General features: G+C 41.2%; 1 protein-coding gene across 1 annotated transcript in view; it reads right to left on the bottom strand.

Annotated features, from left to right (window-relative positions):
* Positions 1-2,616: 2,616 nt before the first annotated feature.
* The window catches only part of ZNF717 (zinc finger protein 717), a 62,167-nt gene continuing 39,783 nt past the window's right edge, over positions 2,617-25,000 (bottom strand). Inside the window, 6 exon segments of the mRNA XM_019024812.4 lie at positions 2,617-9,712; positions 9,714-10,006; positions 10,009-10,215; positions 10,217-11,865; positions 13,795-13,887; positions 14,129-14,255. Of these exon segments, the coding sequence (XP_018880357.4) occupies positions 9,484-9,712; positions 9,714-10,006; positions 10,009-10,215; positions 10,217-11,865; positions 13,795-13,887; positions 14,129-14,255 (2,598 nt within the window). The 3' untranslated portion in view covers positions 2,617-9,483.

The raw sequence follows: 25,000 nt of genomic DNA on the forward strand, positions 1-25,000 counted from the left end.
CTGTACAAATTGTTTGTAAAACGTGTGTTCAAACAATATCAAATCTGATTCTAAAACATGGGTGTTTGAACAATATGAAATCAGTGCACCCTGAAAAAGAACACAATAACAGCGATTTTCAGGGAACAAGGGAAGATAACCATAAGATCTGACTGCCTGCGGGGTTGGGCAGAATACAGCCATGTTTTTCTTCTTGCAGAGGGCCTACAGACGGACGTGTGAGTAAGAGAATATCACTGAATTCTTTTCCCAGCAAGGAATATTAATAATTAATACCCTGGGAAAGGAATGCATTCCTGGGGGTAGGTCTATAGACAGCCGCTCTGGGAGTGTCTGTCTTATGTGGTTGAAATAAGTACTGAAATACACCCTGGTCTCCTGCAGTACCCTCAGGCTTGCTAGGATTGGGAAATTCCAGCCTGGTGAATTCTAGTCAGACTGGTTCTCTGCTCTTGAACCTTGCTTCCTGTTGTTTATCAAGACAATGTGTGCACAGTGGGACACAGACCCTCATCAGTGGTTCTAATTTTGCCTTCACTTTGTGATCTTTATGGCTCTTTGAAGCATGTGATCCTTGTGACCTACTCCCTGTTCGTACATCCCCTCCCCTTTCAAAATCCCTAATAAAAACTGGCTGGTTTTGCAGCTCAAGGTCGCCATCATAGTCCTACCAATGTGATGGCACCCCCGGAGGCCAAGCTGTAAAATTTCTCTCTTTGTACTCTTTATTTCTCAGACCAGCCAACACTTAGGGAAAATAGAAAGAACCTATGTTGAAATATTGGGGGCTGGTTCCCCCGATAAAACCTGACATGTGGGACTTGATACTAGCACTGCAGATCAAGTAGGGAAAGTGACTGATACTCGATGATGGTGCTAGAACATATGGTTTCTCCTATGAAAAAACATAAACATATACACCATCTAGGGTTATGTAACTACACTTTATGATGTTCACAAAACAAAAATATTGCTTAGTAATGCATGTCTCAGAACATACATGTCATTAAGCCATGCATGACTGTACTTTATATCATCTCTGGAACACTTCGGTCAATCAAGAAAAATGACCAAGACAAATCTCAATCATTTTAGGAGGTTTATTTGCCAACATTAAGGATGCACGCCCAGGAGACAGGTCTATGCTTTTCTTCAAAAATGATTATGAGGGTTCCAAATTTAAAGGGGAAAGGGTGAAATATTGAGAAATACAGTTTTCATGTAAGACTGGGGTAAGGGGAAAACATTCATTGATACGGTTTGGCTCTGTGTCCCCACCCAAATCTCACCATAAATTGCAATAATCCCCATGTGTCAAGGGTGGGACCAGGTGGAAGTAATTGGATCATGGGGGTAGTTTCCTCTATGCTGTTCTCATGATAATGAGTCACATGAGATCTGATGGTTTTATAAATGTCTGGCATTTCACTCATTGTCTGCTTGCACTCATTGTCTCTCCTGCCACCCTGTGAAGAAGTGCTCTCTGCCATTATTGTAAGTTTCCTGAGGCCTCCCCAGCCATGCAGAGCTGTGAGTCAATTAAACCTCTTTCCTTTATAAATGACCCAGTCTTGAGTATTTCTTCAGAGCAGTGTGAGAACAGACTGATACAGTCATTCATGCCTTTGTCTCAGTGAATCTCATTTATACATAACATAGACAAACAGGGAGGGGGAACAATCAGATATGCATCTGTGTCAGGTGGGCAGAGGGGTGAGAACAGACTGCTACAGTCATCCATGCCTTTGGCTCAGTGAATCTGCATTTATACATAACATAGACAAACAGGGAGGGTGAACAATCAGATACGCATTTGTGTCAGGTGGGCAGAGGGGTGAGAACAGACTGATACAGTCATCCATGCCTTTGGCTCAGGGAATCTGCATTTATACATAACATAGACAAAGAGGGAGGGGAACAATCAGATATGCCTTTGTGTCAGGTGGGCAGAAGGGTGATTCTGAGTTCTGTCCTATGCACTGTAAAGAAGAGTTATCAGACCAGGCGCGGCAGCTCACATCTGTAATCCCAGCACTCTAAGAGGCTGAGGTGGGTGGATCACCTGAGGTCAGGAGTTCGAGACCAGCCTGACCAACATGGAGAGACCCCATCTCTACTAAAAATACAAAATTAGCCAAGTGTGGTGGTGCATGCCTGTAATCCCAACTACTCAGGAGGCTGAGGCAGGAGAATCGTTTGAACCCAGGAGGCAGAGGTTGCGGTGAGCCGAGATTGTGCCATTGCACTCCAGCCTGGGTGACAATAGCGAAACTCCATATCAAAAAAAAAAAAAGGATAAGCTATCAATTTACATTGCTATGATGAATTTTAACAGAAACACTTTAAAGATCTTAAAGCACACCAGAAATTTCCTTGTGGGAAAAATATGAGGGAGGGGGCTACAAGATAAAAAGCTTTTTATCTTGGAGCCATCTTATTTAGGAACCAAAAGAAGGAGGCAGGTTTGCATGACCGAGTTCCCAGCTTGACTTTTCCCTTTAGCTTAATGAGTTTGGAGTCCCAAGCTTTATTTTCCTTTCACACTTAGAAGACCAAATACAATGTGGATGTAAACAGTTGTGTTGTTGAGGAAATAATGACAAGAAAAAGTCTGAATATGTTCACTACAGATACAAGCATCTGATTTTATTTCAAATATTTTGCATCCAAGTTTGTTTACATACACAGATATTAAACCTACAGATACAAAAAGCTGAGTGTACTTACAAATTAATAACTGTACACAGGCAGCATGAAATTCTCTTTGTACATGCCAAAAACATTCCGTGTCCACCCAGGGTGAACACAGCCACTTCACAAACAGGGTGTAAATAAGGAGGTTCACTAAGTACAGGAAAGTTACAAGACCATATTGGCATTTTTAACAGCCATTCCTGAGAAAGAGAATGGGAAAGTGCTTAAGAGTCAGAGGAGAGGAAAAGAGGAAGACAGATGACCTCCTACATCAGAAGATGGAGCAGTGAGAATACAGAATAGGGAAGCAATAGTTAAAAGGAAAAAAAGTAGAAACAGGATTTGATGTCAATTTGCTGTGCAGAGGGTAAAAAGGGGAGTTTTATTTCCAGGCTATCTGCCATGATCACAGCTAGTTTGTTACTGGTGATGTGAAATTTGGAAAAATAAAAGAACAATATGATGGCCAGAAGTGATACAGACTTGGACACATCATGTTTGAAATATCTGAGGTCCCATACGTAGGGATGTCGAACTGACAATTGGGAATACAGTTCCAGAGTTCACAAGAGAGATCAAACCTGGAGATAAAAGATTTTGAAACTATCAGAATTTCAATGGTACCTGAATCCATCAGACCAAATGAACCTAAGAGAATGAAAGGATAACAAGGAACAAGTACAGAATCCACAGAAATACTAATATTTACAAAGAGAAATAGACTGTTAAGACCAAGAAGGAACTTTCTGAGTTTATTTCACAAACTAAGAAAAGCTCAATATTAGAAAGTCTACTAATACAATTCATCATATTCAGAGTCCTGAGGAGAAAAATCCTTTAATTGTCCACATAGGCATTAAGAAGATAAGTCTTAGAAACAGATTCCAGGTTCTGATTTCTGCATGTAAGAAGCTTAGAAGTAGCCAGGTGCAGTGGCTCATGCCTGTAATCCCAGCACTTTGGGAGACCAAGGTGGGCAGATCACCTGAAGTCAGAAGTTCAAGACCAGCCTGGTCAACATGGCAAAACCGTGTCTCTACTAAAAATATAAAAATTAGGCTGGGCATGGAGGCTCACACCTGTAACCCCAGCACTTTGGGAGCTTGAGGTGGGTGGATCACATGAAGTCAGGAGTTTGAGACCAACCTGGCCCACATGGCAAAACCCCATCTCTACTAAAAATACAAATATTAGCGAAGTGTGGTGGTGTGTGCCAATAGTACCAGCTACTTGGGAGGCTGAAGCAGAAGAATTGCTTGAACCTGGGAGGTGGAGGTTGCAGTGAGCCAAGATCATGCCACTGCACTAGTCTGGATGACAGAGTGAGCTCTGCCTCAAAAAATTAAAAAATAAAATAATAATAATAATAATACAAAAATTAGCCAGCATGGTGGTGGGTGCCTGTAATCTCAGCTACTCAGGAGGTTGAGGCAGGGAGAATCACTTGAACCTGGGAGCCAGATGTTAATGTGAGCTGAGACTGCACCACTGCACGCCAGCCTGAGCAACAAAGTGAGACTCCATCTCAAAAAAAGGAAGAAAAAAAAAGAATGGAAGTAATCAGTCCATCTTAACAACACATGAAAAGCTGAAAAGGTCAGGTGTGGTGGCTCATGCCTGTAATCCCAGCACTTTGGGAGGCCAAAGCAGGAGGATCCCTTGAGTCCAGGAGTTTGAGACCAGCCTGGGCAACATAGTGAGACCCCCAACTCTAAAAAAAAAATTTAAATAAAACAAAAGCTGAAGAGACTGAAAAATCAACAATTCTTTTTGGATTTGAATGTGAAGAGAGGACATAGGGCAAACCACTGCCCCCAAGATTGGAGAGATAGAGAAGTGAATATAGGAATTTATGGCTTACAGGAACAGAGACTCACTACTGAAACCACCTTAGGAACCAGTGCTGGAGTAGAAAATCTTGAACTATAACTGGTGAATTGCTGAAGGTTCCATATGGACAACTCAAGGAGGTAAAAACACCAGGGAGATCCAGTTATGAGGGAGCATAATATTGTAAAATTTACCTCCTGGAGCTTCACCAGGCTCCTGTGGCAAATACCTGAGAAAACTTGCTTCCTGCTTCCACCTTTGGGAAGGAAAAAGGAAAACCATCTTAAAATATGCCAGAGCACCCTGTTCTTAACAAGGCTTGTGCTCAGGAGAAATTACTGAACCTCAGCCTAACCTGCTCTCATATAACCAGATCCTAAATGACCTGCTGGAAGGGAAATTCCCAACTCCAGCCTACTCCAGTCATCCCTAAAGGGGAAGATAAAAACAGAGAAACACATGTGAAGTTCATAGTCCCAAAGCAGAGACTCACTTAAACAATGAGGCCCAGTCGTAAGACTCCAGAACTCTTCTGCTACAGTCTGAATATCTGTTCCCTGCCGGACCCCCTGCAAAATGTGCCTGTTGAAACCGAGTCTCCAATGCACTAGAATTAAGGGGTGGGACCTTTGAAAGGTAATGGCAAAGCCAACCTGATTGGGATTAATGCACTTATGAAAGAGGCCAAATGAAGCTTCTTTGTCCATTCCAACATGAGAGGACATATAGCTGGCACCATCTATGAGGAATGGGTCTCATCAAACACTGAATCTCCTGGAACCTTGACCTTAGATTTTCTAGCCTCCAAATTGAGCAATAAATTTCTGTTGTTTACAGATTACTTGCTCTAAGTTATGCTGGTGGATGGACTAAGACAGCTTCCCCTCCCCTCCACAGCTTCCCATCATTACTGGATGCACTGTTACAGTAGTTCCTTTTACCTGGTATCTCATATCTAGGAATAAAGAAAAAGCACAAGGCATACTAAAAGGCAAAAAACACAATTTGAAGTGACAGATCATCAGAACCACACACACCTATGATATTGGAATTATCAGACAGGGATTTTTAAAAAAATCTCTGAGTAGTACGCTAAGGGCTCTGATGAACAAAGGAGACAGCATTCAAGAACAGATAGGCAATGTAAGCAGAGAGACAGAAGTCCAAGGAAAGAACAAAAGAGAAACAGTAGAGATAAAAAAAATACTGCAAAAGACCTGAAGAATGTCTTTGATTGGCTTATTAGTAGATTAAACACAACAAAGGAAAGAGTCTCTGAGCTCTGGAAACGTTGAAAGAAACTTTAAAAACTGAAAACAATGGAATGTAATATCCAAGAACTGTGGGACAGCTAGAAAAGGTGTAACATAGAGTGATGAGAATACTAGAAGGAAAAAGAGAGAAATAAAAGAAACATCTGCAAAAATCATGTCTGACAACTTCCACTGTTAATGTCAGACACCAAACCAAAGATCCAGGAAGCTCAGAGCACACCAGGCAGGATACATACCAAAAACCTACACCTAGGCATATTATTCTCCAACTGTATAAAACATCACCTCCAAAAGAAACCAAAGGTGGAGTGGAAAACATCTTACTTATAGAGAAACAAAGATAAGAATCACGTTCAGGCTGGGCTCGGTGGCTCATGCCTGTAATCCCAGTACGTTGGGAGGCCAAGGTGGGTGGATCATGAGGTCAGGAGATCGAGACCACCCTGGCTAACACGGTGAAACCCCATCTCCACTAAAAATACAAAAAATTAGCCAGGCGTAGTGGCGGGAGCTTGTAGTCCTAGCTACTCGGGAGGCTGAGGCAGGAGAACGGTATGAACCCGGGAGGCAAAGCTTGCAGTGAGCTGAGATCACACCACTGCACTCCAGCCTGGGTGACAGAGCAAGATTCTATCTCAGAAAAAAAAAAAAAAAATTACATTCAACATCTCAGAACCATGAAAGTAAAAAGAGAGTGGAATGACATATTAAACATGCTGAGAGGAAAAAAAAAAACCCATCAACTAAGATTTCAGTGCCCTGTGAGATCTTCTTTCAAAAGTAAACGAGAAATAAAACATTCCCTGGACAAACAAAAGTTGAGGAAACTTGTTACCAGCAGATGTGTCATGTGAGAAAATATTAAACATTATCTAGAGGAAAAAAAAGATACACATCTGAAAACTGAATCTACATTTTATTTATTTTTATTTATTTATTTTGAGACAGAGTCTCTCTCTGTTGCCCAGGCTGGAGTGCAGTGGCACATTCTCGGCTCACTGCAACCTCTGCCTCCCAGGTTCAAGCAATTCTCTGCCTCAGCCTCCCAAGTAGCCAGGATTACAGGAGCCCTCCACCACGCCTGGCTAATTTTTTTGTATTTTTATTAGAGACAGTGTTTCACCATCTTTGCCAAGCTGGTCTTGAACTCCTAACCTCATGATCCACCCATCTCGGCCTCCCAAGGTGCTGGGATTACAGGTGTGAGCCACCACACCTGGCCTGAATCTACATTTTAAAAAGAACATTAGAGAAGGAATAAGTGGTGGTAAAATGGTTTTTTTTTTTTTTTTTTTTGTAAGATGGAGTCTCACTCTGTCACCCAGGTTGGAGTGCAGTAGCGTGATCTCAGCTCACTGCAAGCTCTGCCTTCCAGGTTCATGCCATTCTCTTGCCTCAGCCTCCCGAGTAGCTGGGACAACAGGCACCCACCACCACACCCGGCTAATTTTGGTTTTGTATTTTTAGTAGGGATGGGATTTCACCATGTTAGCTAGGATGGTCTCAATCTCCTGACCTCATGATCTGCCCACCTTGGCCTCCCAAAGTCCTGGGATTACAGGCATAAGCCACCGTACCTGGCTGCTTTTTATTCTTAATTGACCTAACATATAACAGTTTGTATATAATAACAATGTATGCAATTATATATATATATATATACCTTTTTTTTTGAGAGTCTTGCTCTGTCAACCAGGCTGGAGTGCAGTGGTGCAATCTCAGCTCACTGCAACCTCCACCTCCTCCCTGGTTCAAGCAATTCTCCTGTCCAAGCCTCCCGAGTAGCTGGGACTACAGGCGTGTGCCACCACGTCCAGCTAATTTTTTGTATTTTTAGTAGAGATGGGGTTTCACCATGTTAGCAAGGAGGGTCTCCATCTCCTGACCTTATGATCCACCTGCCTCAGCCTCCCAAAGTGTTGGGATTACAGGCTTGAGCCAAGGCACCCAGCCAATGACATACTTTAATATATACAAGGCTATGTATGCTTACATATAAGTGAAACAAATGGCAACAATAACACGACATAGGAATATGAGAGAAACTGGTATTACATTTCTATTAGAAGGCAGTCAAAGTAACTGAACTGGTATAGTGTTATTTGAAGGTGGACTTGGATTTGTTGCAAGTCTATACTGCAAACTCCAGGGCAACTAGTAAAAACCAAAGTATAAAAATGATAAAAGAGAAAACAGGCCAGGTATAGTGGCTCTTGCCAAGGTAGAAAGATGGCTTGAGTCCAGGAGTTAGAGACTATCCTGAGCAATACAGTAAGACCCTGTCCCTACAGAAAAGAAAAGGCCAGGTATGGTGGTGCATACTTGTAGTCCTAGCTAATTGGGAGACTGAGGTGGAAGGATCACTTGAACCCACGAGGTTGAGGCTGCAGGGAGCCATGATCACACCACTGCACTCCAGCCTGGGTGACTGTCTCAATAAAAAAAAAAAAAAAAAAAAAAAAGCAACGAGATGAAACAAAAATCGTATAAAATCATCAACTCCATAAAAGGCAGAAAAAGAGTGGAGGACAAAGCAAGAACAAAGAACAATAGGAGTGAATAAAAATGATATGGCAAAATTAATCCAACTGTATAATCACTTTGAATGTCAATGGTCTAAATGCACCAATGAAAAGACAAATTGTTAGAGCCCATCAAAATAGAGGCACATCTCCCCTTGAGCTTCACTTTATTTTGCTTGGCAACATCACCTTTTTAACAAATTAAAGATCTGTGGCCACGAAGTGCTCAGCAAGCCTGACCAGCACCATTTTTCCAACACCATGGGCTCACTTCACATCTCTGTCACATCTTTTGGCAATCCCCACAATCTTTCAAAGATTTTAGTTATCACATCTGTTATGATCTGTGATCAGTGATTTCTGATGTTACTATTGGAATTGTCTCAGTGTGCTGGAACTCTATGGAAGATAGCAAACGTGATGGAAAAATGTTGTGTTTGACTGCTTCATTCACTAGTCATTTCCCTGTCTCTATTTCTCTCTTCCAGCTCCCCATTCCCCAAGACACAACAATGAAATTAGGCCACTTCACTCTGCAGTGGCCACCATGTGTTCAAGTGAAAAGAATTGTGCACATCTGTCACTTCAAATCAAAAGGTAGAAATCATCAAGCTTAGTGAAGAAGGCATGTTGGAAGCTAAGACAGGCCAAAGCTAAGCTTCTTGCATCAGCTACCCAAGTTGTGAATGCAAAGAAAAAGTTCTTGAAGGAAGTTATAGGTGCTACTCCAGAGAACACATGAATGATTTTTAAAAAACAAAACAGACTTTTTACTGACACAGAGAAAGTCTGAGTGGTCCACATAGAAGATCAAACCAGCCCCAACATTCCCTTGAGACAAAGCCTAATCCTGAGAAAGGCCCTAACTCTCTTCAATTCTATGGAGGAGAAGAGAGGTGAGGAAGTTGCAGAAAAAATGTTTGAAGCTGGCAGAGGTTGGTATATGAGCTTCTAGGAAAACAGCCATATCTGTGACATTAAAGTGCAAAGTGTGCTGTAAAAATGGGAACAAGAAAGCCTGCATGATAGGACTTCTGTTACAGCATGGTTAAGACCTTCTTGTTGGTAGGCCAGGAGGTAATGGTCACCATTTGTGTCCATATTCTCCTAGACTGAGCATGGAGAAATCTATAATAGTAGCCGGAGAGGTGTAGGTTGTGTGTTCAAGGGAAAAAAGAGTGATTTTGAGGGAACACATAGCCTGCCTCAGCTACGTCAGCTTTCTCTCCTATATGGGTTTGTTGATGCCTGCTGAGGTGTGACTTCTGGCAAAAGGTTTTCCCACATTCCTTACATTCATAAGGTTTTTCTCCTGTGTGTGTTCTCTGATGTATACTGAGGCCTGACTTCTGGGAGAAAGTTTTCCTACATTCATTACATGTAAAGGGTTTTTCCCGTGTGAGTTCTGTGATGTACAAAGAGTTTTGACTTCTGGGAGGTTTTCCTACATTCTTTACATTCAAATGGCTTCTCACCTGTGTGAGTTCTCTGATGTATGGTGAGAACTGTCTTATCGTAAAAAGTTTTCCTACATTCATCACATTCATAGGGTTTCTCTCCTGAGTGAGTTCCCTGATGCGTACTGAGGTTTGACTTCTGACAAAAGGTTTTCCCACACTCATTACATTCATAAGGTTTTTCTCCGGTATGGGTTCTATGATGTACAGTGAGGACTGACTTCTGACTGAAGGTTTTTCCACATTTGCTACATTTATAGGGTTTCTCCCCCGTGTGAATACCTTGATGCTTCCGAAGATTTGCCTTCTGATGAAAGGATTTTCCACATTCATTACATTCATAGGGCTTTTCCCCGGTGTGAGTTCTCTGATGTATAATAAGGTATGATTTCTGACAAAAAGTTTTTCCACATTCATTACATCCATATGGTTTTTCCCCTGTGTGAGTTCTCTGGTGTATGGTGAGGAATGACTTGCGATGAAAGGTTTTTCCACATTCATTACGTACGTAAGGTTTCTCTCCTGTGTGAGTTCCCTGATGGGTGCTGAGATTTGACTTCTGACGAAAGGTTTTCCCACATTCATTACATTCATAGGGTCTTTCCCCTGTGTGAGTTCTCTTGTGTATCCCAAGGTTTAACTTATTGATAAAGGTTTTCTCACATTCATTACATTCATAGGGTTTTTTGCCAGCATGAGTTCTCTGATGTATAGTTAGGAATGACTTACAGTGAAAGGATTTTCCACATTCATTACATTCATAGGGTTTTTCCCCTGTGTGAGTTCTGTGATGTACTATAAGGTATGACTTGTGGCTATATGTTTTTCCACATTCGTTACATGCATATGGTTTTTCCCCAGCATGAGTTCTCTGATGGACAGTGAGGAATGACTTACAGCAAAAGGTTTTCCCACATTCATTGCATTCATAGGGTTTTTCCCCTGTGTGAGTTCTCTGATGTATCCTGAGGTTCGACTTATTGATAAAGGGTTTTCCACACTCATTACATTCATAGGGTTTTTCCCCTGTGCGTGTTCTCTGATGGACAGTAAGCCTTGACTTATGGCTAAATGCTTTTTCACAATGGTCACATGCATAGGGCTTTTCCCCTGTGTGAGTTCTATGATGTACTGTGAGGTATGACTTCTGGCTAAAGGTTTTTCCACATTCACTACACTGATAGGGCTTTTCCCCTGAGTGAGTTCTGTGATGTAAAGTGAGAAGTGACTTACGGTGAAAAGTTTTTCCACATTCAATACATTTGTAGGGTTTATCCCCTGTGTGAGTTCTCTGATGTAAAGTGAGGAATGACTTACGGAAAAAGGTTTTTTCACATTCATTGCATCCATAGGGCTTTTCCCCTGTGTGAATTCTCTGATGGATAGTGAGGCTCGACTTATAGCTGAACAATTTTTCACACCAGTTACAGGCATAAGGTTTTTCCTCAGTAGGCATCTTGCGCTGTATCATAAGGTCTGATTTGCTAATGGAGGGTTTCTCACATTCAACACATTCATAGGGTTTCTCTCCTGTGTGTGTTTGCTGATGTTTAGTGAAGTCAGACTTTCTACAGCAAGTTGGCTGTCCTACCTGAGTTATCCCTTGGACAACAACAGCTGAGTTATTACAGGCTTTCTCATATTCATTATATTTACCAAAGGTCTGTACTATATGAACCCTCTTATGTATAAAGAACATTGCCTCCGTGTTGAAGGTTTTCCCTTGTTCATTACATTGAAAAGGCTGCAGCAGAGTTTGAATCTCGTGATGCTGAGTAAGATGTTCATGATGTCTGTGGGATCTCCTGGTTATATCAGGGACATGAGGTTTCTCTCCAGACTGTGCCTCCCCAGGCTGAATAGGGAAAAGCATGTTCTGGCAATAATTAAACTGCCCAGGCTTCATTCCTGAACTGTTTCCATTATTTATAATCAGATTTAAAACATGGTTTGAGTTCAAATTAAATGTTTTTCCTAATTCAACTCTCTCCTGAGTTGATGTGTTGCTGTTGGTGATTACAATTTGCCAGAAAAATCTATCATGACTTTCATGGCTCCTTTCAATAAGGTCATCAATGATCTGGACAGCTGAAATGAGAAAAAAGGTATCCATGAACCACACATGAGCATGTCTTACAGAATGCTTGCGTAAAGGTAAAAAAAATTACTTCCTATCTCAGTGGAGTAAGATTTGACAAAAATAAATATGGGTATTGGTTTTATATGCATATGGTTTCTGTTCCTACTGACATAATGTAATAAATCAGTATATTTTCTAATGTTCAATTGAGTTTTTCTTTGCATTTTGAAGTTTTCCTGTTCTTTTTTATTTCACAAAGAATTATTTGGTAATAATATGCATCTACTTCCTACTCATAGGTTTTAATAAGTGCTCATTATTGTCATTTTTCTTTTTTTCTATTTATTCATATAACAATAGTGGCTGTTTTAATAGCTGCTATTTTTTCTTTATTGTTCTTTGAAGATAGCCAGCTTTTTCCTGGGTCAGCAACTGGCAGGTACAAGAGATGGCCATTTTTCTGTCTCCTAAGCATGGAAGTAGCTTGTGGACAGGATTTTGCCTATATGTTAACCTTTCACTCCTCCCTGAGAATGGTTAAATGTGTCTGGAGGTTTTCCAAGCAGAAAATCTCTTATTCCCCACATTAAACAAAAACAGATCCTGGCAAATTCCTACTTAAACATGACATACCCTGCTTCCCAGAACCATAATAGGCACATAAGCTCCAGTCAAAAAACCACACTGGTGATCTGAAGGATTGGTTCTGCAACTCAGGCTGTTCCCGTCATCTTTGAAAAGTGTATTTCCGGTTCCTTCTGAGATCAACAGCCCTGCCCCTCTCCACTCACACACCCATGCTTGATAATTCACCATTTTTGAAGGGTTTTATTTTGTGTTTTGGAGTTTCAGATGTCACACAGTTTTATATAAAAATGAAGTTTCCTGTACCTTTCTCATCTTCAAATGGTAACTACAAACTCCACTCTCAAACAGAAATCTGAGCCCTTCAACAGGAAATAATTGGTTTCTTTGGACTTGAGACCCAGAATCCTCTGGTTCTCCTCCCAAGTCCAGCACCACCCCTATCCAGGCCCCTATGATGGGTCCTCCTCAGCTTCATAATTTCCTTCTGAGACAGGATCTTACTCTGTTACCAAGGCTGGAGTGCAGTGTTGCTATCATAGCTCACTGAAGCTTGAAACTCCTGAGCTCAAGCAATCCTTCCATCTCAGCCTCCCAAGTATAAAAACTGGTATTAGAAACCCTTGTCACCGTACTTAGCTACTATTTTTTTTTTTTTTTTTTTTTGTAGGTGAGGGTCTACAAGGATCATTTAAGGCCAGAAGTTCGAGACCAGCCTGGGCAATAGAACAAGACCTCATCTCCACAAACAATAAAAAATTAGCCGGGTGTGGTGGCACACACCTGTAGTCCTAGCTACTTGGGAGGCTAGGGTGTGAGGAACACTTGAGCCCAGGAGTTCATCGTTACACTGAACTATAATCATGCCACTGCACTTCAGTCTGAGAAATAGAGTGAGAACCATCTGTTTAATAAAAAATAAAACAAGAATAAAGCTACAGCTTAAAAAGAAACACCGTTTTCATCATCATTATAATGAGTGATTCTTAAAAATCGTTTAAGATACATTCAAAGGATAAATAAATGCATGAATGTCTAAAAAAAAATTTTAAGATACTACATCAGAATAGAGGAAAAGGGGGAAATAGAGAAAATAAATAGCAAAGAAAAAGGCCTAAGGAGAGGATGGCAGGGATTGGATTTGGGGTAAATAGAAGAAGATACTCAGAAAAATAAAAGACTGGTATATATGCATGAGAGTTACCCCTGGGGACTATATAATGCACATTTAATACACACCAACAGCCTTCAGGTCGAAGACCTAGTGAAAAAAGTAGTGAAAACAAGATAACTACAAAAATTTGCTGGGCATTACTCCTCCAGGCCTCCCCGCCCGGTATTCACTGACTGACCTGAAAGTCTCAGGTTTGGGGTTTCTTCTACTATCCATGGCTCTGCTCCTTGCTCTAGCTTGAAGATCATCTCAGGTTTGGTAATGCAATGCCCTGGTAATGAGAAACAATGGAAGACTTTGTCAAACCACTAAGTCAAATCCTTTTCAGAATGACAACAGCTGGGTTTCAGGGACTGTGCAATGAAGGAGCCAATTTGAACATTTCATTAGAGTAGTGACACATTTTTCATCAACTGGAAGCTTACAAGTAAATATTATTATACCTTAAAAGGGTTCCTATATTTACCAGCAACAAAACACATTCCTGGGAGTTACTGGGAAGTTTCACTCACCCAGTGATACCAGGCTGCTGTAGGTCTCCAGCATCACGTCCCCGTACAGGGTCCTCTGAGCGTCATCCAGGTCCTGCCACTCCTCCCAGGTGAAGTGCACAGCTACCTCCTCAAAGGACACCAAATCCTGTAATGATACCAGGCTGTTGTAGGTCTCCAGCATCATGTTCCTGTACAGGGTCCTCTAAGCATCATCCAGGTCCTGCCACTCCTCCCAGGTGAAGTGCACAGCCACATCTTCAAAGGACACCAACCCCTGTAATGGCACATTTTTCCTCAAGTCAAAGCATCAGCCCAGGGTCAAAAGAACAAGAATCTGGGAATTCACTCTTTTGTGTGTCCATGTGTCTTATGTATTTTACATAAGATGTAGTTTGTTTTGCACTGTTTATGGTGGGAGAAGGAGTAATCACAGTAGAAATATGCTTCCACTGTAATAACTTACAAATTAATAAAATTGTATTACAAAGTTCACCTTATAGATCTAGAACCACCCTTACTGCTAGGGATAAAAGTATAAACAAAATGCAAGACCCTCTCTCTACAAAAATAATAAAAAAAAAAGGCATAATGCTGCATGCCTGTAGTCCTGGCTACCCTGGAAGCTGAGGCTGAAAGATTGCTTCAGCCCAGGAGTTTGACAGTGCAGTGAGTTATAATCACACCACTGCACTCCAGCCTGGCCAACAGAGAGCCTACCTCTCAAAAAAAAAAAAAAAAAAAAAGGGGATAAAATTCTACTCCTCAAAGGAGCTCATGATCTGGTTATGAATATATAAGTATAAACACATACTGGTAATAATGTTTAGGTGAACTCATTGAGACACAAGTTCAATGCAGACTAAGATAAGAGAGAAGGAGAAAATAAGTTTTGTTTATTTTGCACCATGAGGTTCCACTTTACTGAAAAATTAGGTGTTTGGCTCTTCCACATGAACCATGAATTCTCATGACTATGAGAAAGTATCAGAAGTCTACTCACAAAGGCAAAGAGAACACGCACCACTTTAATGGAACTCTGGACAGCACCATGCCTAGATGAATGATCCTGGGCAGTGATGAAAGCTAAATGCAATATTTAAGGAACTGATTATGCAGTGATTCTGCATTTAAATATTTGACCCAATTTCAAAAATTCTTATGCACCCATCGTTTTTACATTATATTACTTCCTCAGTATCCATGGGGACTGATTCCAAGATACCCCCAGATATCAAAATCCACAGATTGGATAACTCTCTTATATAAACTATTCTCATATTTGCATATAACTTATGCACATCCTCCTGTATACAGTCATGAGCTGCATAATAACATTTCAGTCAATGATGAAACATGTATATCACAATAGTCCCATAAGATGATGATGAAACATACACGGAAACCTGATATTGGCATTGCAGATAAAGTACAGAAAACGATATTCAATAATGGTTCTGAGCCATCTGGTTACCCATATACCAAAAACATACAAATAAAAATATACATATCATGTAGGTTTTCGTAACACTGTGATGTTCACAAAACAATGAAATTACCCAAAGATGCATTTCTCAGAAAGTAATCCCATCAGTAAGCCATGCATGACTGAACTTTAACTCTTTAGATTACATATAATACTGAAGACAATGTAATGCTACATAAATGGCTGTTATACTGTACTGTTTAGGAAATAACGACAAGAAAAATTTCTGCAGATGCTCTGCACAGAGACAACCATCTATTTTTGTGGGAATATTTTCAATCTGAAGTTGGCTGAATCCACAGATGCAAAATCCATGGATACAAAAGGGTGAATATACTTAATTAAAAGCATATACACTGGCATTTCAAAATTTGCTTTCTACGGGACAAAAAATTGCTGTATCCACCCAGGGTGAACACAGCCACTTCACATACAGGTGTAAATAAGGAGGTCCAGTAAGGACAGAAAAGTTACATGTCCATATTGGCATTTTAACAGCCATCCCTGAGGAAGAGAATGGGAAAGGGCTTAAGGGAAAGCCAGAAGGGAGTAAAGAGGAAGACAGATGACCACCTACATCAGGACATGGAGTGTAAGAATACACAATAGGGAAGCAGTTCTTAAGAGGAAAAAAATGTAGAAACAGGATTTGGTACCAATTTGCTGTGCAGTGGGTAAAAAGGGGAGTTTTGTTTCCAAGTTATCTGCCATGATCCAGCTAGTTTGGTACTGGTGCTGTGAAGTGAAATTTGCAAAAAATAAAAGAATACGATAACCAGAAGTGACACAGACTTGGACATATCATGTGTGAAACATCTGAGGTTCCATATGTGGGAATGCTCAACTGGCAACTGGGAAAATGGCTCCAGTGGTTCAGAAGAGAGATCAAAACTAAAGATAAAGATTTGGAAATTACCAGAATTTCAATGGTACCTGAATCCATCAGACCAAATGAAAATAAGAGAATGAAAGAATAAAAGAAACAAGTACAGAATCTACAGAAACACTAACATTTACACAGGAAGAGAAATAGACTGTGAAGACCAAGAAGGAAATTTCTGAGTTTATTCCATGAATAAAGAAAAGTTCAACATTCGGAAGTCTACTAATATAATTCATCATGATCATAGTCCTGTGGAAAAAAATCCTTTGTGCATATAGGCATTGAGAAGACAGTTTTAGAAACACATTCCAGGTTCCTATTTCTGCATGTAAGAAGCTTGGAAGTAATCAATAATTACTTTACAATAATTAATTTTAATAACAATCTTAACAAATTAATATGACACAATTAATCTTAACAAATAAAAAGCTGAAGAGACTAAAAAATCAACAGTTCTTTCTAGATTTGAAACTCAGGGGAGGACACAGTGCAAACCACTGCCCCCAGGATTGCAGAGACAGAGAAGTGAATATAGGACTTAATGGCTTACAGGAAAATGGACTCACTACTGAAACCAACTTTGGAACCAGTGCTGGAGTAGAAAAACTCAAACCGTAATTGGTGAACGGCTGGAGGATCCGCGTGGACAACTCTAAGTGTTAAAAACTACAAAGAGATAGAGTTATTGTGGGGGAGGGGGCACAATACTGTAAAATTGTCTCATGGAGCTTCACCAGGCTCCTGTGACAAATACCTGAGAAAACTCCCCTCCTGCTTCAACCTTTCAGAAGGAAAAAGGAAAACCATTTTGAAATATGTCAGAGCACCCAGTTCTTAACAAGGCTTGTCCACAGGAGAAACTACTTAACTTCAGCCTAATCTGCTCTAGTATAATCAGAGACTAAATAACCTAGGGGAAGGGAATTATCCCCTTCCACTGCAGCCCATTCTAATCATGTTCCGCCCAACGTAGAAAATTAATTAAACAGAGGAACACTTCTGAGGTTCACAGTATAGACCCAATCATAGCATTCCAGAACACGGCTGCTGGGGTCTGTGTGTTTGTCCCTCACATATGATACCAAAACATTGTTCCTGAGGTCTGAATGCTTCTCCCTCACATAGAATTCCAGAACACTGCTACGAGGGTATGAATGTTTGTCCCTCACAACACTGCTGCTGTGGTCTGTTTTTTTTTTCTTTCTGCCTTTTTAAAATTACTTTATTAATATTTATTTTTAATTGACATATGACATTGCAAGTTTTTGTAATGTAAAACGTCATGGACAAATATTCAGACCAATGCAGTAGCGTTCTGGAATCCTATGTGAGGGACAAACATTGAGACTCTCGCAGTAGTGTCCTGGAATCCTATCTGAGGGACAGACATTCAGACCCCAGCAGCAGTGTTCTGGAATCCTATGTGAGGGACAAAGTACGCATACACTGTGAAAAGGTCAAATCTAGCTAATTAACAAATACATCAATTTGCATAGATATTTTTCTGGTGAATACACATAACATTAACTTTCTATTTCTCAAGAATGCAATAGGTCATCATCAATTACAATCACCTTGCTCTACAATACATCTCCTGAAATTTATTCCTTCTATCTAACCCTAAGTATGTATCCTCTGATTAACATCACTGCAACTCCCCTTTACCCCTAGCTCTGATACCAACCATTGTACTTTGTAATTCTATGAGATCAACTTTTTTATATACCAGTAGGAGTCATGTCATGATATATTTGTCTTTCTGTGCCTGGCTTATTTCACTTAACATGTTGTCCTCCAGGTTCATCCATGTTGTTCAAAAATGACAGGGTTTTCTTTTTTTTTTTACTGCCAAATAATATACCACATTTTCTTTCTTTTTTAAATATGTTTTCTGTATTGAATTATTTATATATACATTTTTATCATACTTTAAGATCTAGGATACATGTGCACAATGTGCAGGTTTCTTACATATGTATATGTGTGCCATGTTGGTGTGCTGCACCCAGTAACTCGTAATTTCCATTAGGTATATCTCCTAATGCTATCCCACCCTGCTCCCCCTACCCCACAACAGGCCCTGGTGTGTGATGTTCCCCTTCCTGTGTCCATGTGTTCTCATTGTTCAATTCCCACCTATGAGTGAGAACATGTGGTTTGGTTTTTTGTCCTTGCGACAGTTTGCTCAGAATGATGGTTTCCAGCTTCATCTATGTCCCTACAAAGGACATGAACTTATCATTTTTCATGGCTGCATAGTATTCCATGGTGTATATGTGCCACATTTTCTTAATCCAGTCTATCATTGTTGGACATTTGGACATTTCAGTTGGTTGCAAGTCTTTGCTATTGTGAGTAGCACCGCAATAAACATATGTGTGCATGTGTCTTTGTAGTAGCATGATTTATATTCTGTTGGGTATAATTCCAGTAATGGGATGGCTAGGTCAAATGGTATTTCTAGTTCTAGATCCCTGATGAATCACCACACTGTCTTCCACAATGGTTGAACTACTTTACAATCCCACTAACAGTGTAAAAGTGTTCCTATTTCTCCACATCCTCTCCAGCACCTGTTGTTTCCTGACTTTTTAATGATCGCCATTCTAACTAGTGTGAGATGATATCTCATTGTGATTTTGATTTGCATTTCTCTGATGGCCAGTGATGATGACCATTTTTTCATGTCTGTTGGCTGCATAAATGACTTCTTTTGAGAAGTGTCTGTTCATCTCCTTTGTCCACTTGTTGATGGGGTTGTTTTTTTCTTGTAAATTTGAGTTCTTTGTAGATTCTGGATATTAGCCCTTTATCAGATGAGTAGATTGCAAACATTTTCTCCCATTCTGTAGGCTGCCTGTCCACTCTGATGTCTTTTGCTGCGCAGAAGCTCGTTACTTTAATTAGATCCCATTTGTCAATTTTGGCTTTTGTTGCCATTGCTTTTGGTGTTTTAGACATGAAGTCCTTGCCCATGCCTATGTCCTGAATGGTAATGCCTAGGTTTTCTTCTAGGGCTTTTATGATTTTAGGTCTAACATTTAAGTCTTTAATCCATCTTGAATTAATTTTTGTATAAGGTGTAAGGAAGGGATCCGGTTTCAGCTTTCTACATATGGATAGCCAGTTTTCCCAGCACCATTTGTTAAATAGGGAATCCTTTCCCCATTTCTTTTGTCAGGTTTGTCAAAGATCAGATAGTTGTAGATGTGTGGTATTATTTCTGAGGTCTCTGTTCTGTTCCGTTGGTCTAGATCTCTGTTTTGGTACCAGCACCATGCCGTTTTGGTTACTGTAGCCTTGTAGTATAGTTTGAAGTCTGGTAGCGTGATGCCTCCAGCTTTGTTCTTTTGGCTTAGGACTGACTTGGCAATGTGGGCTCTTTTTTGGTTCTATATCAACTTTAAAGTAGTTTTTTCCAATTCTGTGAAGAAAGTCATTGGTAGCTTGATGGGGATGGCATTGAATCTATAAATTACCTTGGGCAGTATGGCGATTTTCACGATATTGATTCTTCCTATCCATGAGCATGCAATGTTCTTCTACTGGTTTGTGTCCTCTTTTATTTTGTTGAGCAGTGGTTTGTAGTTCTCCTTGAAGACCTCCTTCACATCCCTTGTAAGTTGGATTCCTAGGTAATTTATTCTCTTTGAAGCAAATATGAATGGGAGTTCACTCATGATTTGGCTCTCTGTTTGCCTGTTATTGGTGTATAAGAATGCTTGTGATTTTTGCACATTGATTTTGTATCCTGAGACTTCGCTGAAGTTGCTTATCAGCTTAAGGAGATATTGGGCTGAGATGATGGGGTTTTCTAGATATACAAACATGTCATCTGCAAACAGGGACAATTTGACTTCCAAGAAATAACTAAGATCAGAGCAGAAGTGAAGGAGATAGAGACACAAAAAACCCTTCAAAAAATCAATGAATCCAGGAGCTGATTTTTTGAAAAGATCAACAAAATTGATAGACCACTAGCAAGACTGATAAAGAAGAAAAGAGAGAAGAATCAAATATATGCAATAAAAAATGATAAAGGGGATAGCACCACTGATCCCACAGAAATACAAACTACCATCAGAGAATACTGTAAACACCTCTACGCAAATAAACTAGAAAACCTAGAAGAAATGGATAAATTCCTCGACATATAAACCCTCCCAAGACTAAACCAGGAGGAAGTTGAATCTCTTAATAGACCAATGACAGGCTCTGAAATTGAGGCAATAGCTTACCAACCAAAAAAAGTCCAGGACCAGACGGAATCACAGCCGAATTCTACCAGAGGTGCAAGGACGAGCTGGTACCATTCCTTCTGAAACTATTCCAATCAATAGGAAAAGAGGGAATCCTCCTTAACTCATTTTATGAGGCCAGCATCATCCTGATACCAAAGCCTGGATGAGACATAATCAAAAAAGAGAATTTTAGACCAATATCCCTGATGAACATCAATGCGAAAATCCTCAATAAAATACTTGCAAAACCAATCCAGCAGCACATCAAAAAGCTTATCGACCATGATCAAGATGGCTTCATCCCTGGGATGCAAGGCTGGTTCAACATATGCAAATCAATAAACGTAATCCAGCATATAAACAGAACCAAAGACAAAAACTGCATGATTATCTCAATACATGCAGAAAACGCCTTCGACAAAATTCAACAGCCCTTCACGCTAAAAGACTCTCAATGAATTAGGTATTGATGTGACGTATCTAAAAATAATAAGAGCTATTCATGACAAACGCACAGCCAATACCATACTGAATGGGCAAAAACTGGAAGGATTCCCTTTGAAAACGGGCACAAACAGGGATGCCCTCTCTCATCACTCCTATTCAACATAGTGTTGGACGTTCTGGCCAGGGCTATCAGGCAGGATAAAGAAATAAAGTGTATTCAATTAAGAAAAGAGGAGGTCAAATTGTCCTTGTTTGCAGGGGTCTCTTTGCCCTCACATAAGATTCCGGAACACTACTGCTGTGGTCCGAGTGTTTGTCCCTCACATAGCATTCCAGAACACTGCTGCTGTGGTCTGCTTGTCCCTCACGTAGGATTCCAGAACACTGCTACAAGGGTCTGAATGTTTGTCCATCACATCAGATTCCACAACACTGCTGCTAGGGTCTGAGTGATTGTCCCTCACATAGGATTCCAAAACACTGCTAAGAGGGTCTGAATGGTTTGTCCCCTGCATAGGATTCCAGAACACCATGGCGAGGGTCTGAATGTTTCTCCCTCACATAGGCTTCCAGACCACTCCTGCTGTGGTCCGAATGTTTTTCCCTCACTTAGGATTACAGAACACTGCTAGTGTGTTCTGAATCTTTGACCCTTACATAGAATTCCAGAACACTGCTGCTGGGTTCCAAGTGTCTGTCCTTCATATAGGATTCCAGAACACTTCAACGAGGGTCTGAATGTTTGTCCCTCACATAGGATTCAACAACACTCCTGCTGTGGTCTGAATGTTTGTCCCTCACATACAATTCCGGAACACTGCTGCTGGGTTCTGAGTGTTTGTCCCTCACATAGGACTCCACAACACTGCTGCTGTGGTCTGAATATTTGTTCCTCACATAGGATTCCAGAACACTGCTACGAAGGTCTCAATATCTGTCCCTAACATAGGATTCCAGAACATTCCTGCTGTGGTCTGAATGTTAATCCCTCACATAGGATTCCAAAACACTGCTGCTGGGTTCTGAGTATTTCCCCTCACTTAGGATTCCAGAACACTGCTACGAGGGTCTGAATGTTTGTCCCTCACATAGGATTCCAGAGGACTCCTGCTGTGGTCTGATTGTTTGTCCCTCACAAAGGATTCTAGAACACTCCTGCTGTGGTCTGTATGTTTGTTCCTCACACAGGATTCCAGAACACTCCTGCTGTGGTCTGAATGTTCATCCCTCACATAGGATTCCAGACCAATGCTGCTGTGGTCTGAATTGTTGTCCCTGACATATGATTCCAGAACATTGTTACGAGGCTCTGAACGTTTTTCTATCACATAGGAATCCAGAACACTCCTACTGTGGTCTGAAAGTTTGTTCCTCACATAGGATTCCAGGACACTGCTGCAGTGGTCTGAATATTTGAATCTCACAAAGGATTGCAGGACACCCCTCCTGTGATGTGAATGGTTGCCCCTCATATAGGATTCCAGAACACTGCTGCTGGGTTCTGAGTGTTTGTCCGTCACATAGGATTCCCGAACACTGCACCAAGGGTCAGAATGTTTGTCCCTCACATAGGATTCCAGAACGCTGCTGCTGGGGTCTGGATCTTTGTCCCTCAAACAAGATTCCAGAACATTGCTGGTGTGGTCTGAATGTTTGTTCCTCACAAAGGATTCCAGAACACTTCTGCTGTGGTCTGAATGTTTATCCTTCACATAGGATTCCAGAACAATACTGCTGGGTTCTGAGTGTTTGTCCCGCATATAAGACTCCACAACACTGCTGCTGTGGTCTGAATATTTGTTCCTAACAGGATTCCAGAACAGTGCTACGAGGGTCTATTTGTCCCTCACATAGGATTCAAGAACACGCCTGCTGTGGTCTGAATGTTTGTCCCTCACATAGGATTCCAGAACAATGCTGCTGGGGTCTGAAGCGTTGTCCCTGACATAGGATTCCAGAACACTGTTACGAGGCTCTGAATGATTGTCCATCACATAGGAATCCAGAACACTCCTACTACGGTCTGAAAGTTTGTTCCTCACATAGGATTCCAGAACACTGCTGCAGTGGTCTGAATATTTGAATCTCACAAAGGATTCCAGGACACCCTTCCTGTGATCTGAATGTTTCTCACCCACATAGGATTCCAAAACACTGCTGCTGGGATCTGACTGTTTGTCCCTCACATAGGATTCCCGAACACTGCGCCAAGGGTCAGAATGTTTGCTCCTCACATAGGATTTCAGAACATTCCTGCTGTGGTCTGAATGTTTATCCCTCACATAGGATACCAGAACAATACTGCTGGGTTCTGAGTGTTTGTCCCTCACATAGGACTCCACAACATTGCTGCTGTGGTCTGAATGTTTGTCCCTAACATAGGATTCCAGAACAGTGCTACAAGGGTCTGAATATTTGTCCCTCACATAGGATTCCAGAACACTCCTGCTGTGGTCTGAATGTTTCTCCTTCACATAGGATTCCAGAACACTGCTGCTAGGTTCTGATTGTCTGTCCCTCACATAGGATTCCAGAACGCCGCTATGAAGGTCTGAAAGTTTGTCCCTCACATAGGATTCCAGAACACTACTGCTGGGGTCTGAATGTCCCTCACATACGATTCCAGAACACTGTTACGAGGGTCTGAATGTTTGTTCCTCACATAGGATTCCAGAACACTCCTGCTGTGGTCTGAATGTTTGTCCACACATAGGATTCCAGAACACTACTGTTGGGTTCTGAGTGATTGTCCCTCACATAGGACTCCAGAACACTGCTACGAGGGTCTGAATGTTTGTCCCTCACATAGGATTCCTGAACACTGCTAGGAGGGTCTGAACATTTCTCCCTCACACAGGATTCCAGAACACTCCTGCTGTGGTCTGATTGTTTGTCCATCAGAAAGGATTCCAGAACACTCCTGCTGTGGTCTGAATGTCTGTCCCTCACACAGGATTCCAGAACACTCCTGCTGTGGTCAGAATGTTTGTCCTTCACATAGGATTCCAGAACACTGCTGCTAGGTTCTGAGTATCTGTCCCTCACATAGGATTACACAAAACGCTACGAGGGTCTGAATGTTTGTCCCTCACACAGGATTCCAGAACACTCCTGCTTTGGTCTGATTGTTTGTCCCTAACAAAGGATTCCAGAACACTCCTGATGTGGTACGAATGTTTGTCCCTCACAAAGGATTCCAGAACACTCCTGATGTGGTATGAATGTTTGTCCCTCACACAGGATTCCAGAACACTCCAACTGTGGTCTGAATGTTTGTCCCTCACATAGGATTCCTGAACACTACTGCTAGGTTCTCAGTGTCTGTCCCTCACATAGGATTCCAGAACAATGCTACGAGGGTCTGAAAGTTTGTCCCTCACATAGGATTCTAGAACACTGCTGCTGGGGTCGGAATGTTTGTCCCTCACATTGGATTCTAGAACAGTGTTACGAGGGTCTGAATGTTTGTCCCTTACATAGGATTCCAAGTCAATCCTACTGTGGGCTGAAAGTTTGTTCCTTACATAGGATTCCAGAACACTGCTGCTGTGGTCTGAATGTTTGACCCTCACATAGGATTCCAGGACACCCCTCCTGTGGTCTGAATGTCCCTCACATAGGATTCCACAACACTACTGCGGGGCTTTGAGTGTTTGTCCCTCACATAGGATTCCACAACACTGCTACAAGGGTCTGAATGTTTGTCCCTCATATAGGATTCCAGAACACTGCTGCTGTGGTCTGAATCCTTGTCCCTCACATAGGATTCCAGAACACTGCTACGAGGGTCTGAATGTTTTTCCCTCACATAGGATTCCAGAAAACTGTTTCTGGTG

Source organism: Gorilla gorilla, chromosome 2 (assembly GCF_029281585.2).
Source record: "Gorilla gorilla gorilla isolate KB3781 chromosome 2, NHGRI_mGorGor1-v2.1_pri, whole genome shotgun sequence".
Taxonomy (NCBI): Eukaryota; Metazoa; Chordata; class Mammalia; order Primates; family Hominidae; genus Gorilla; species Gorilla gorilla.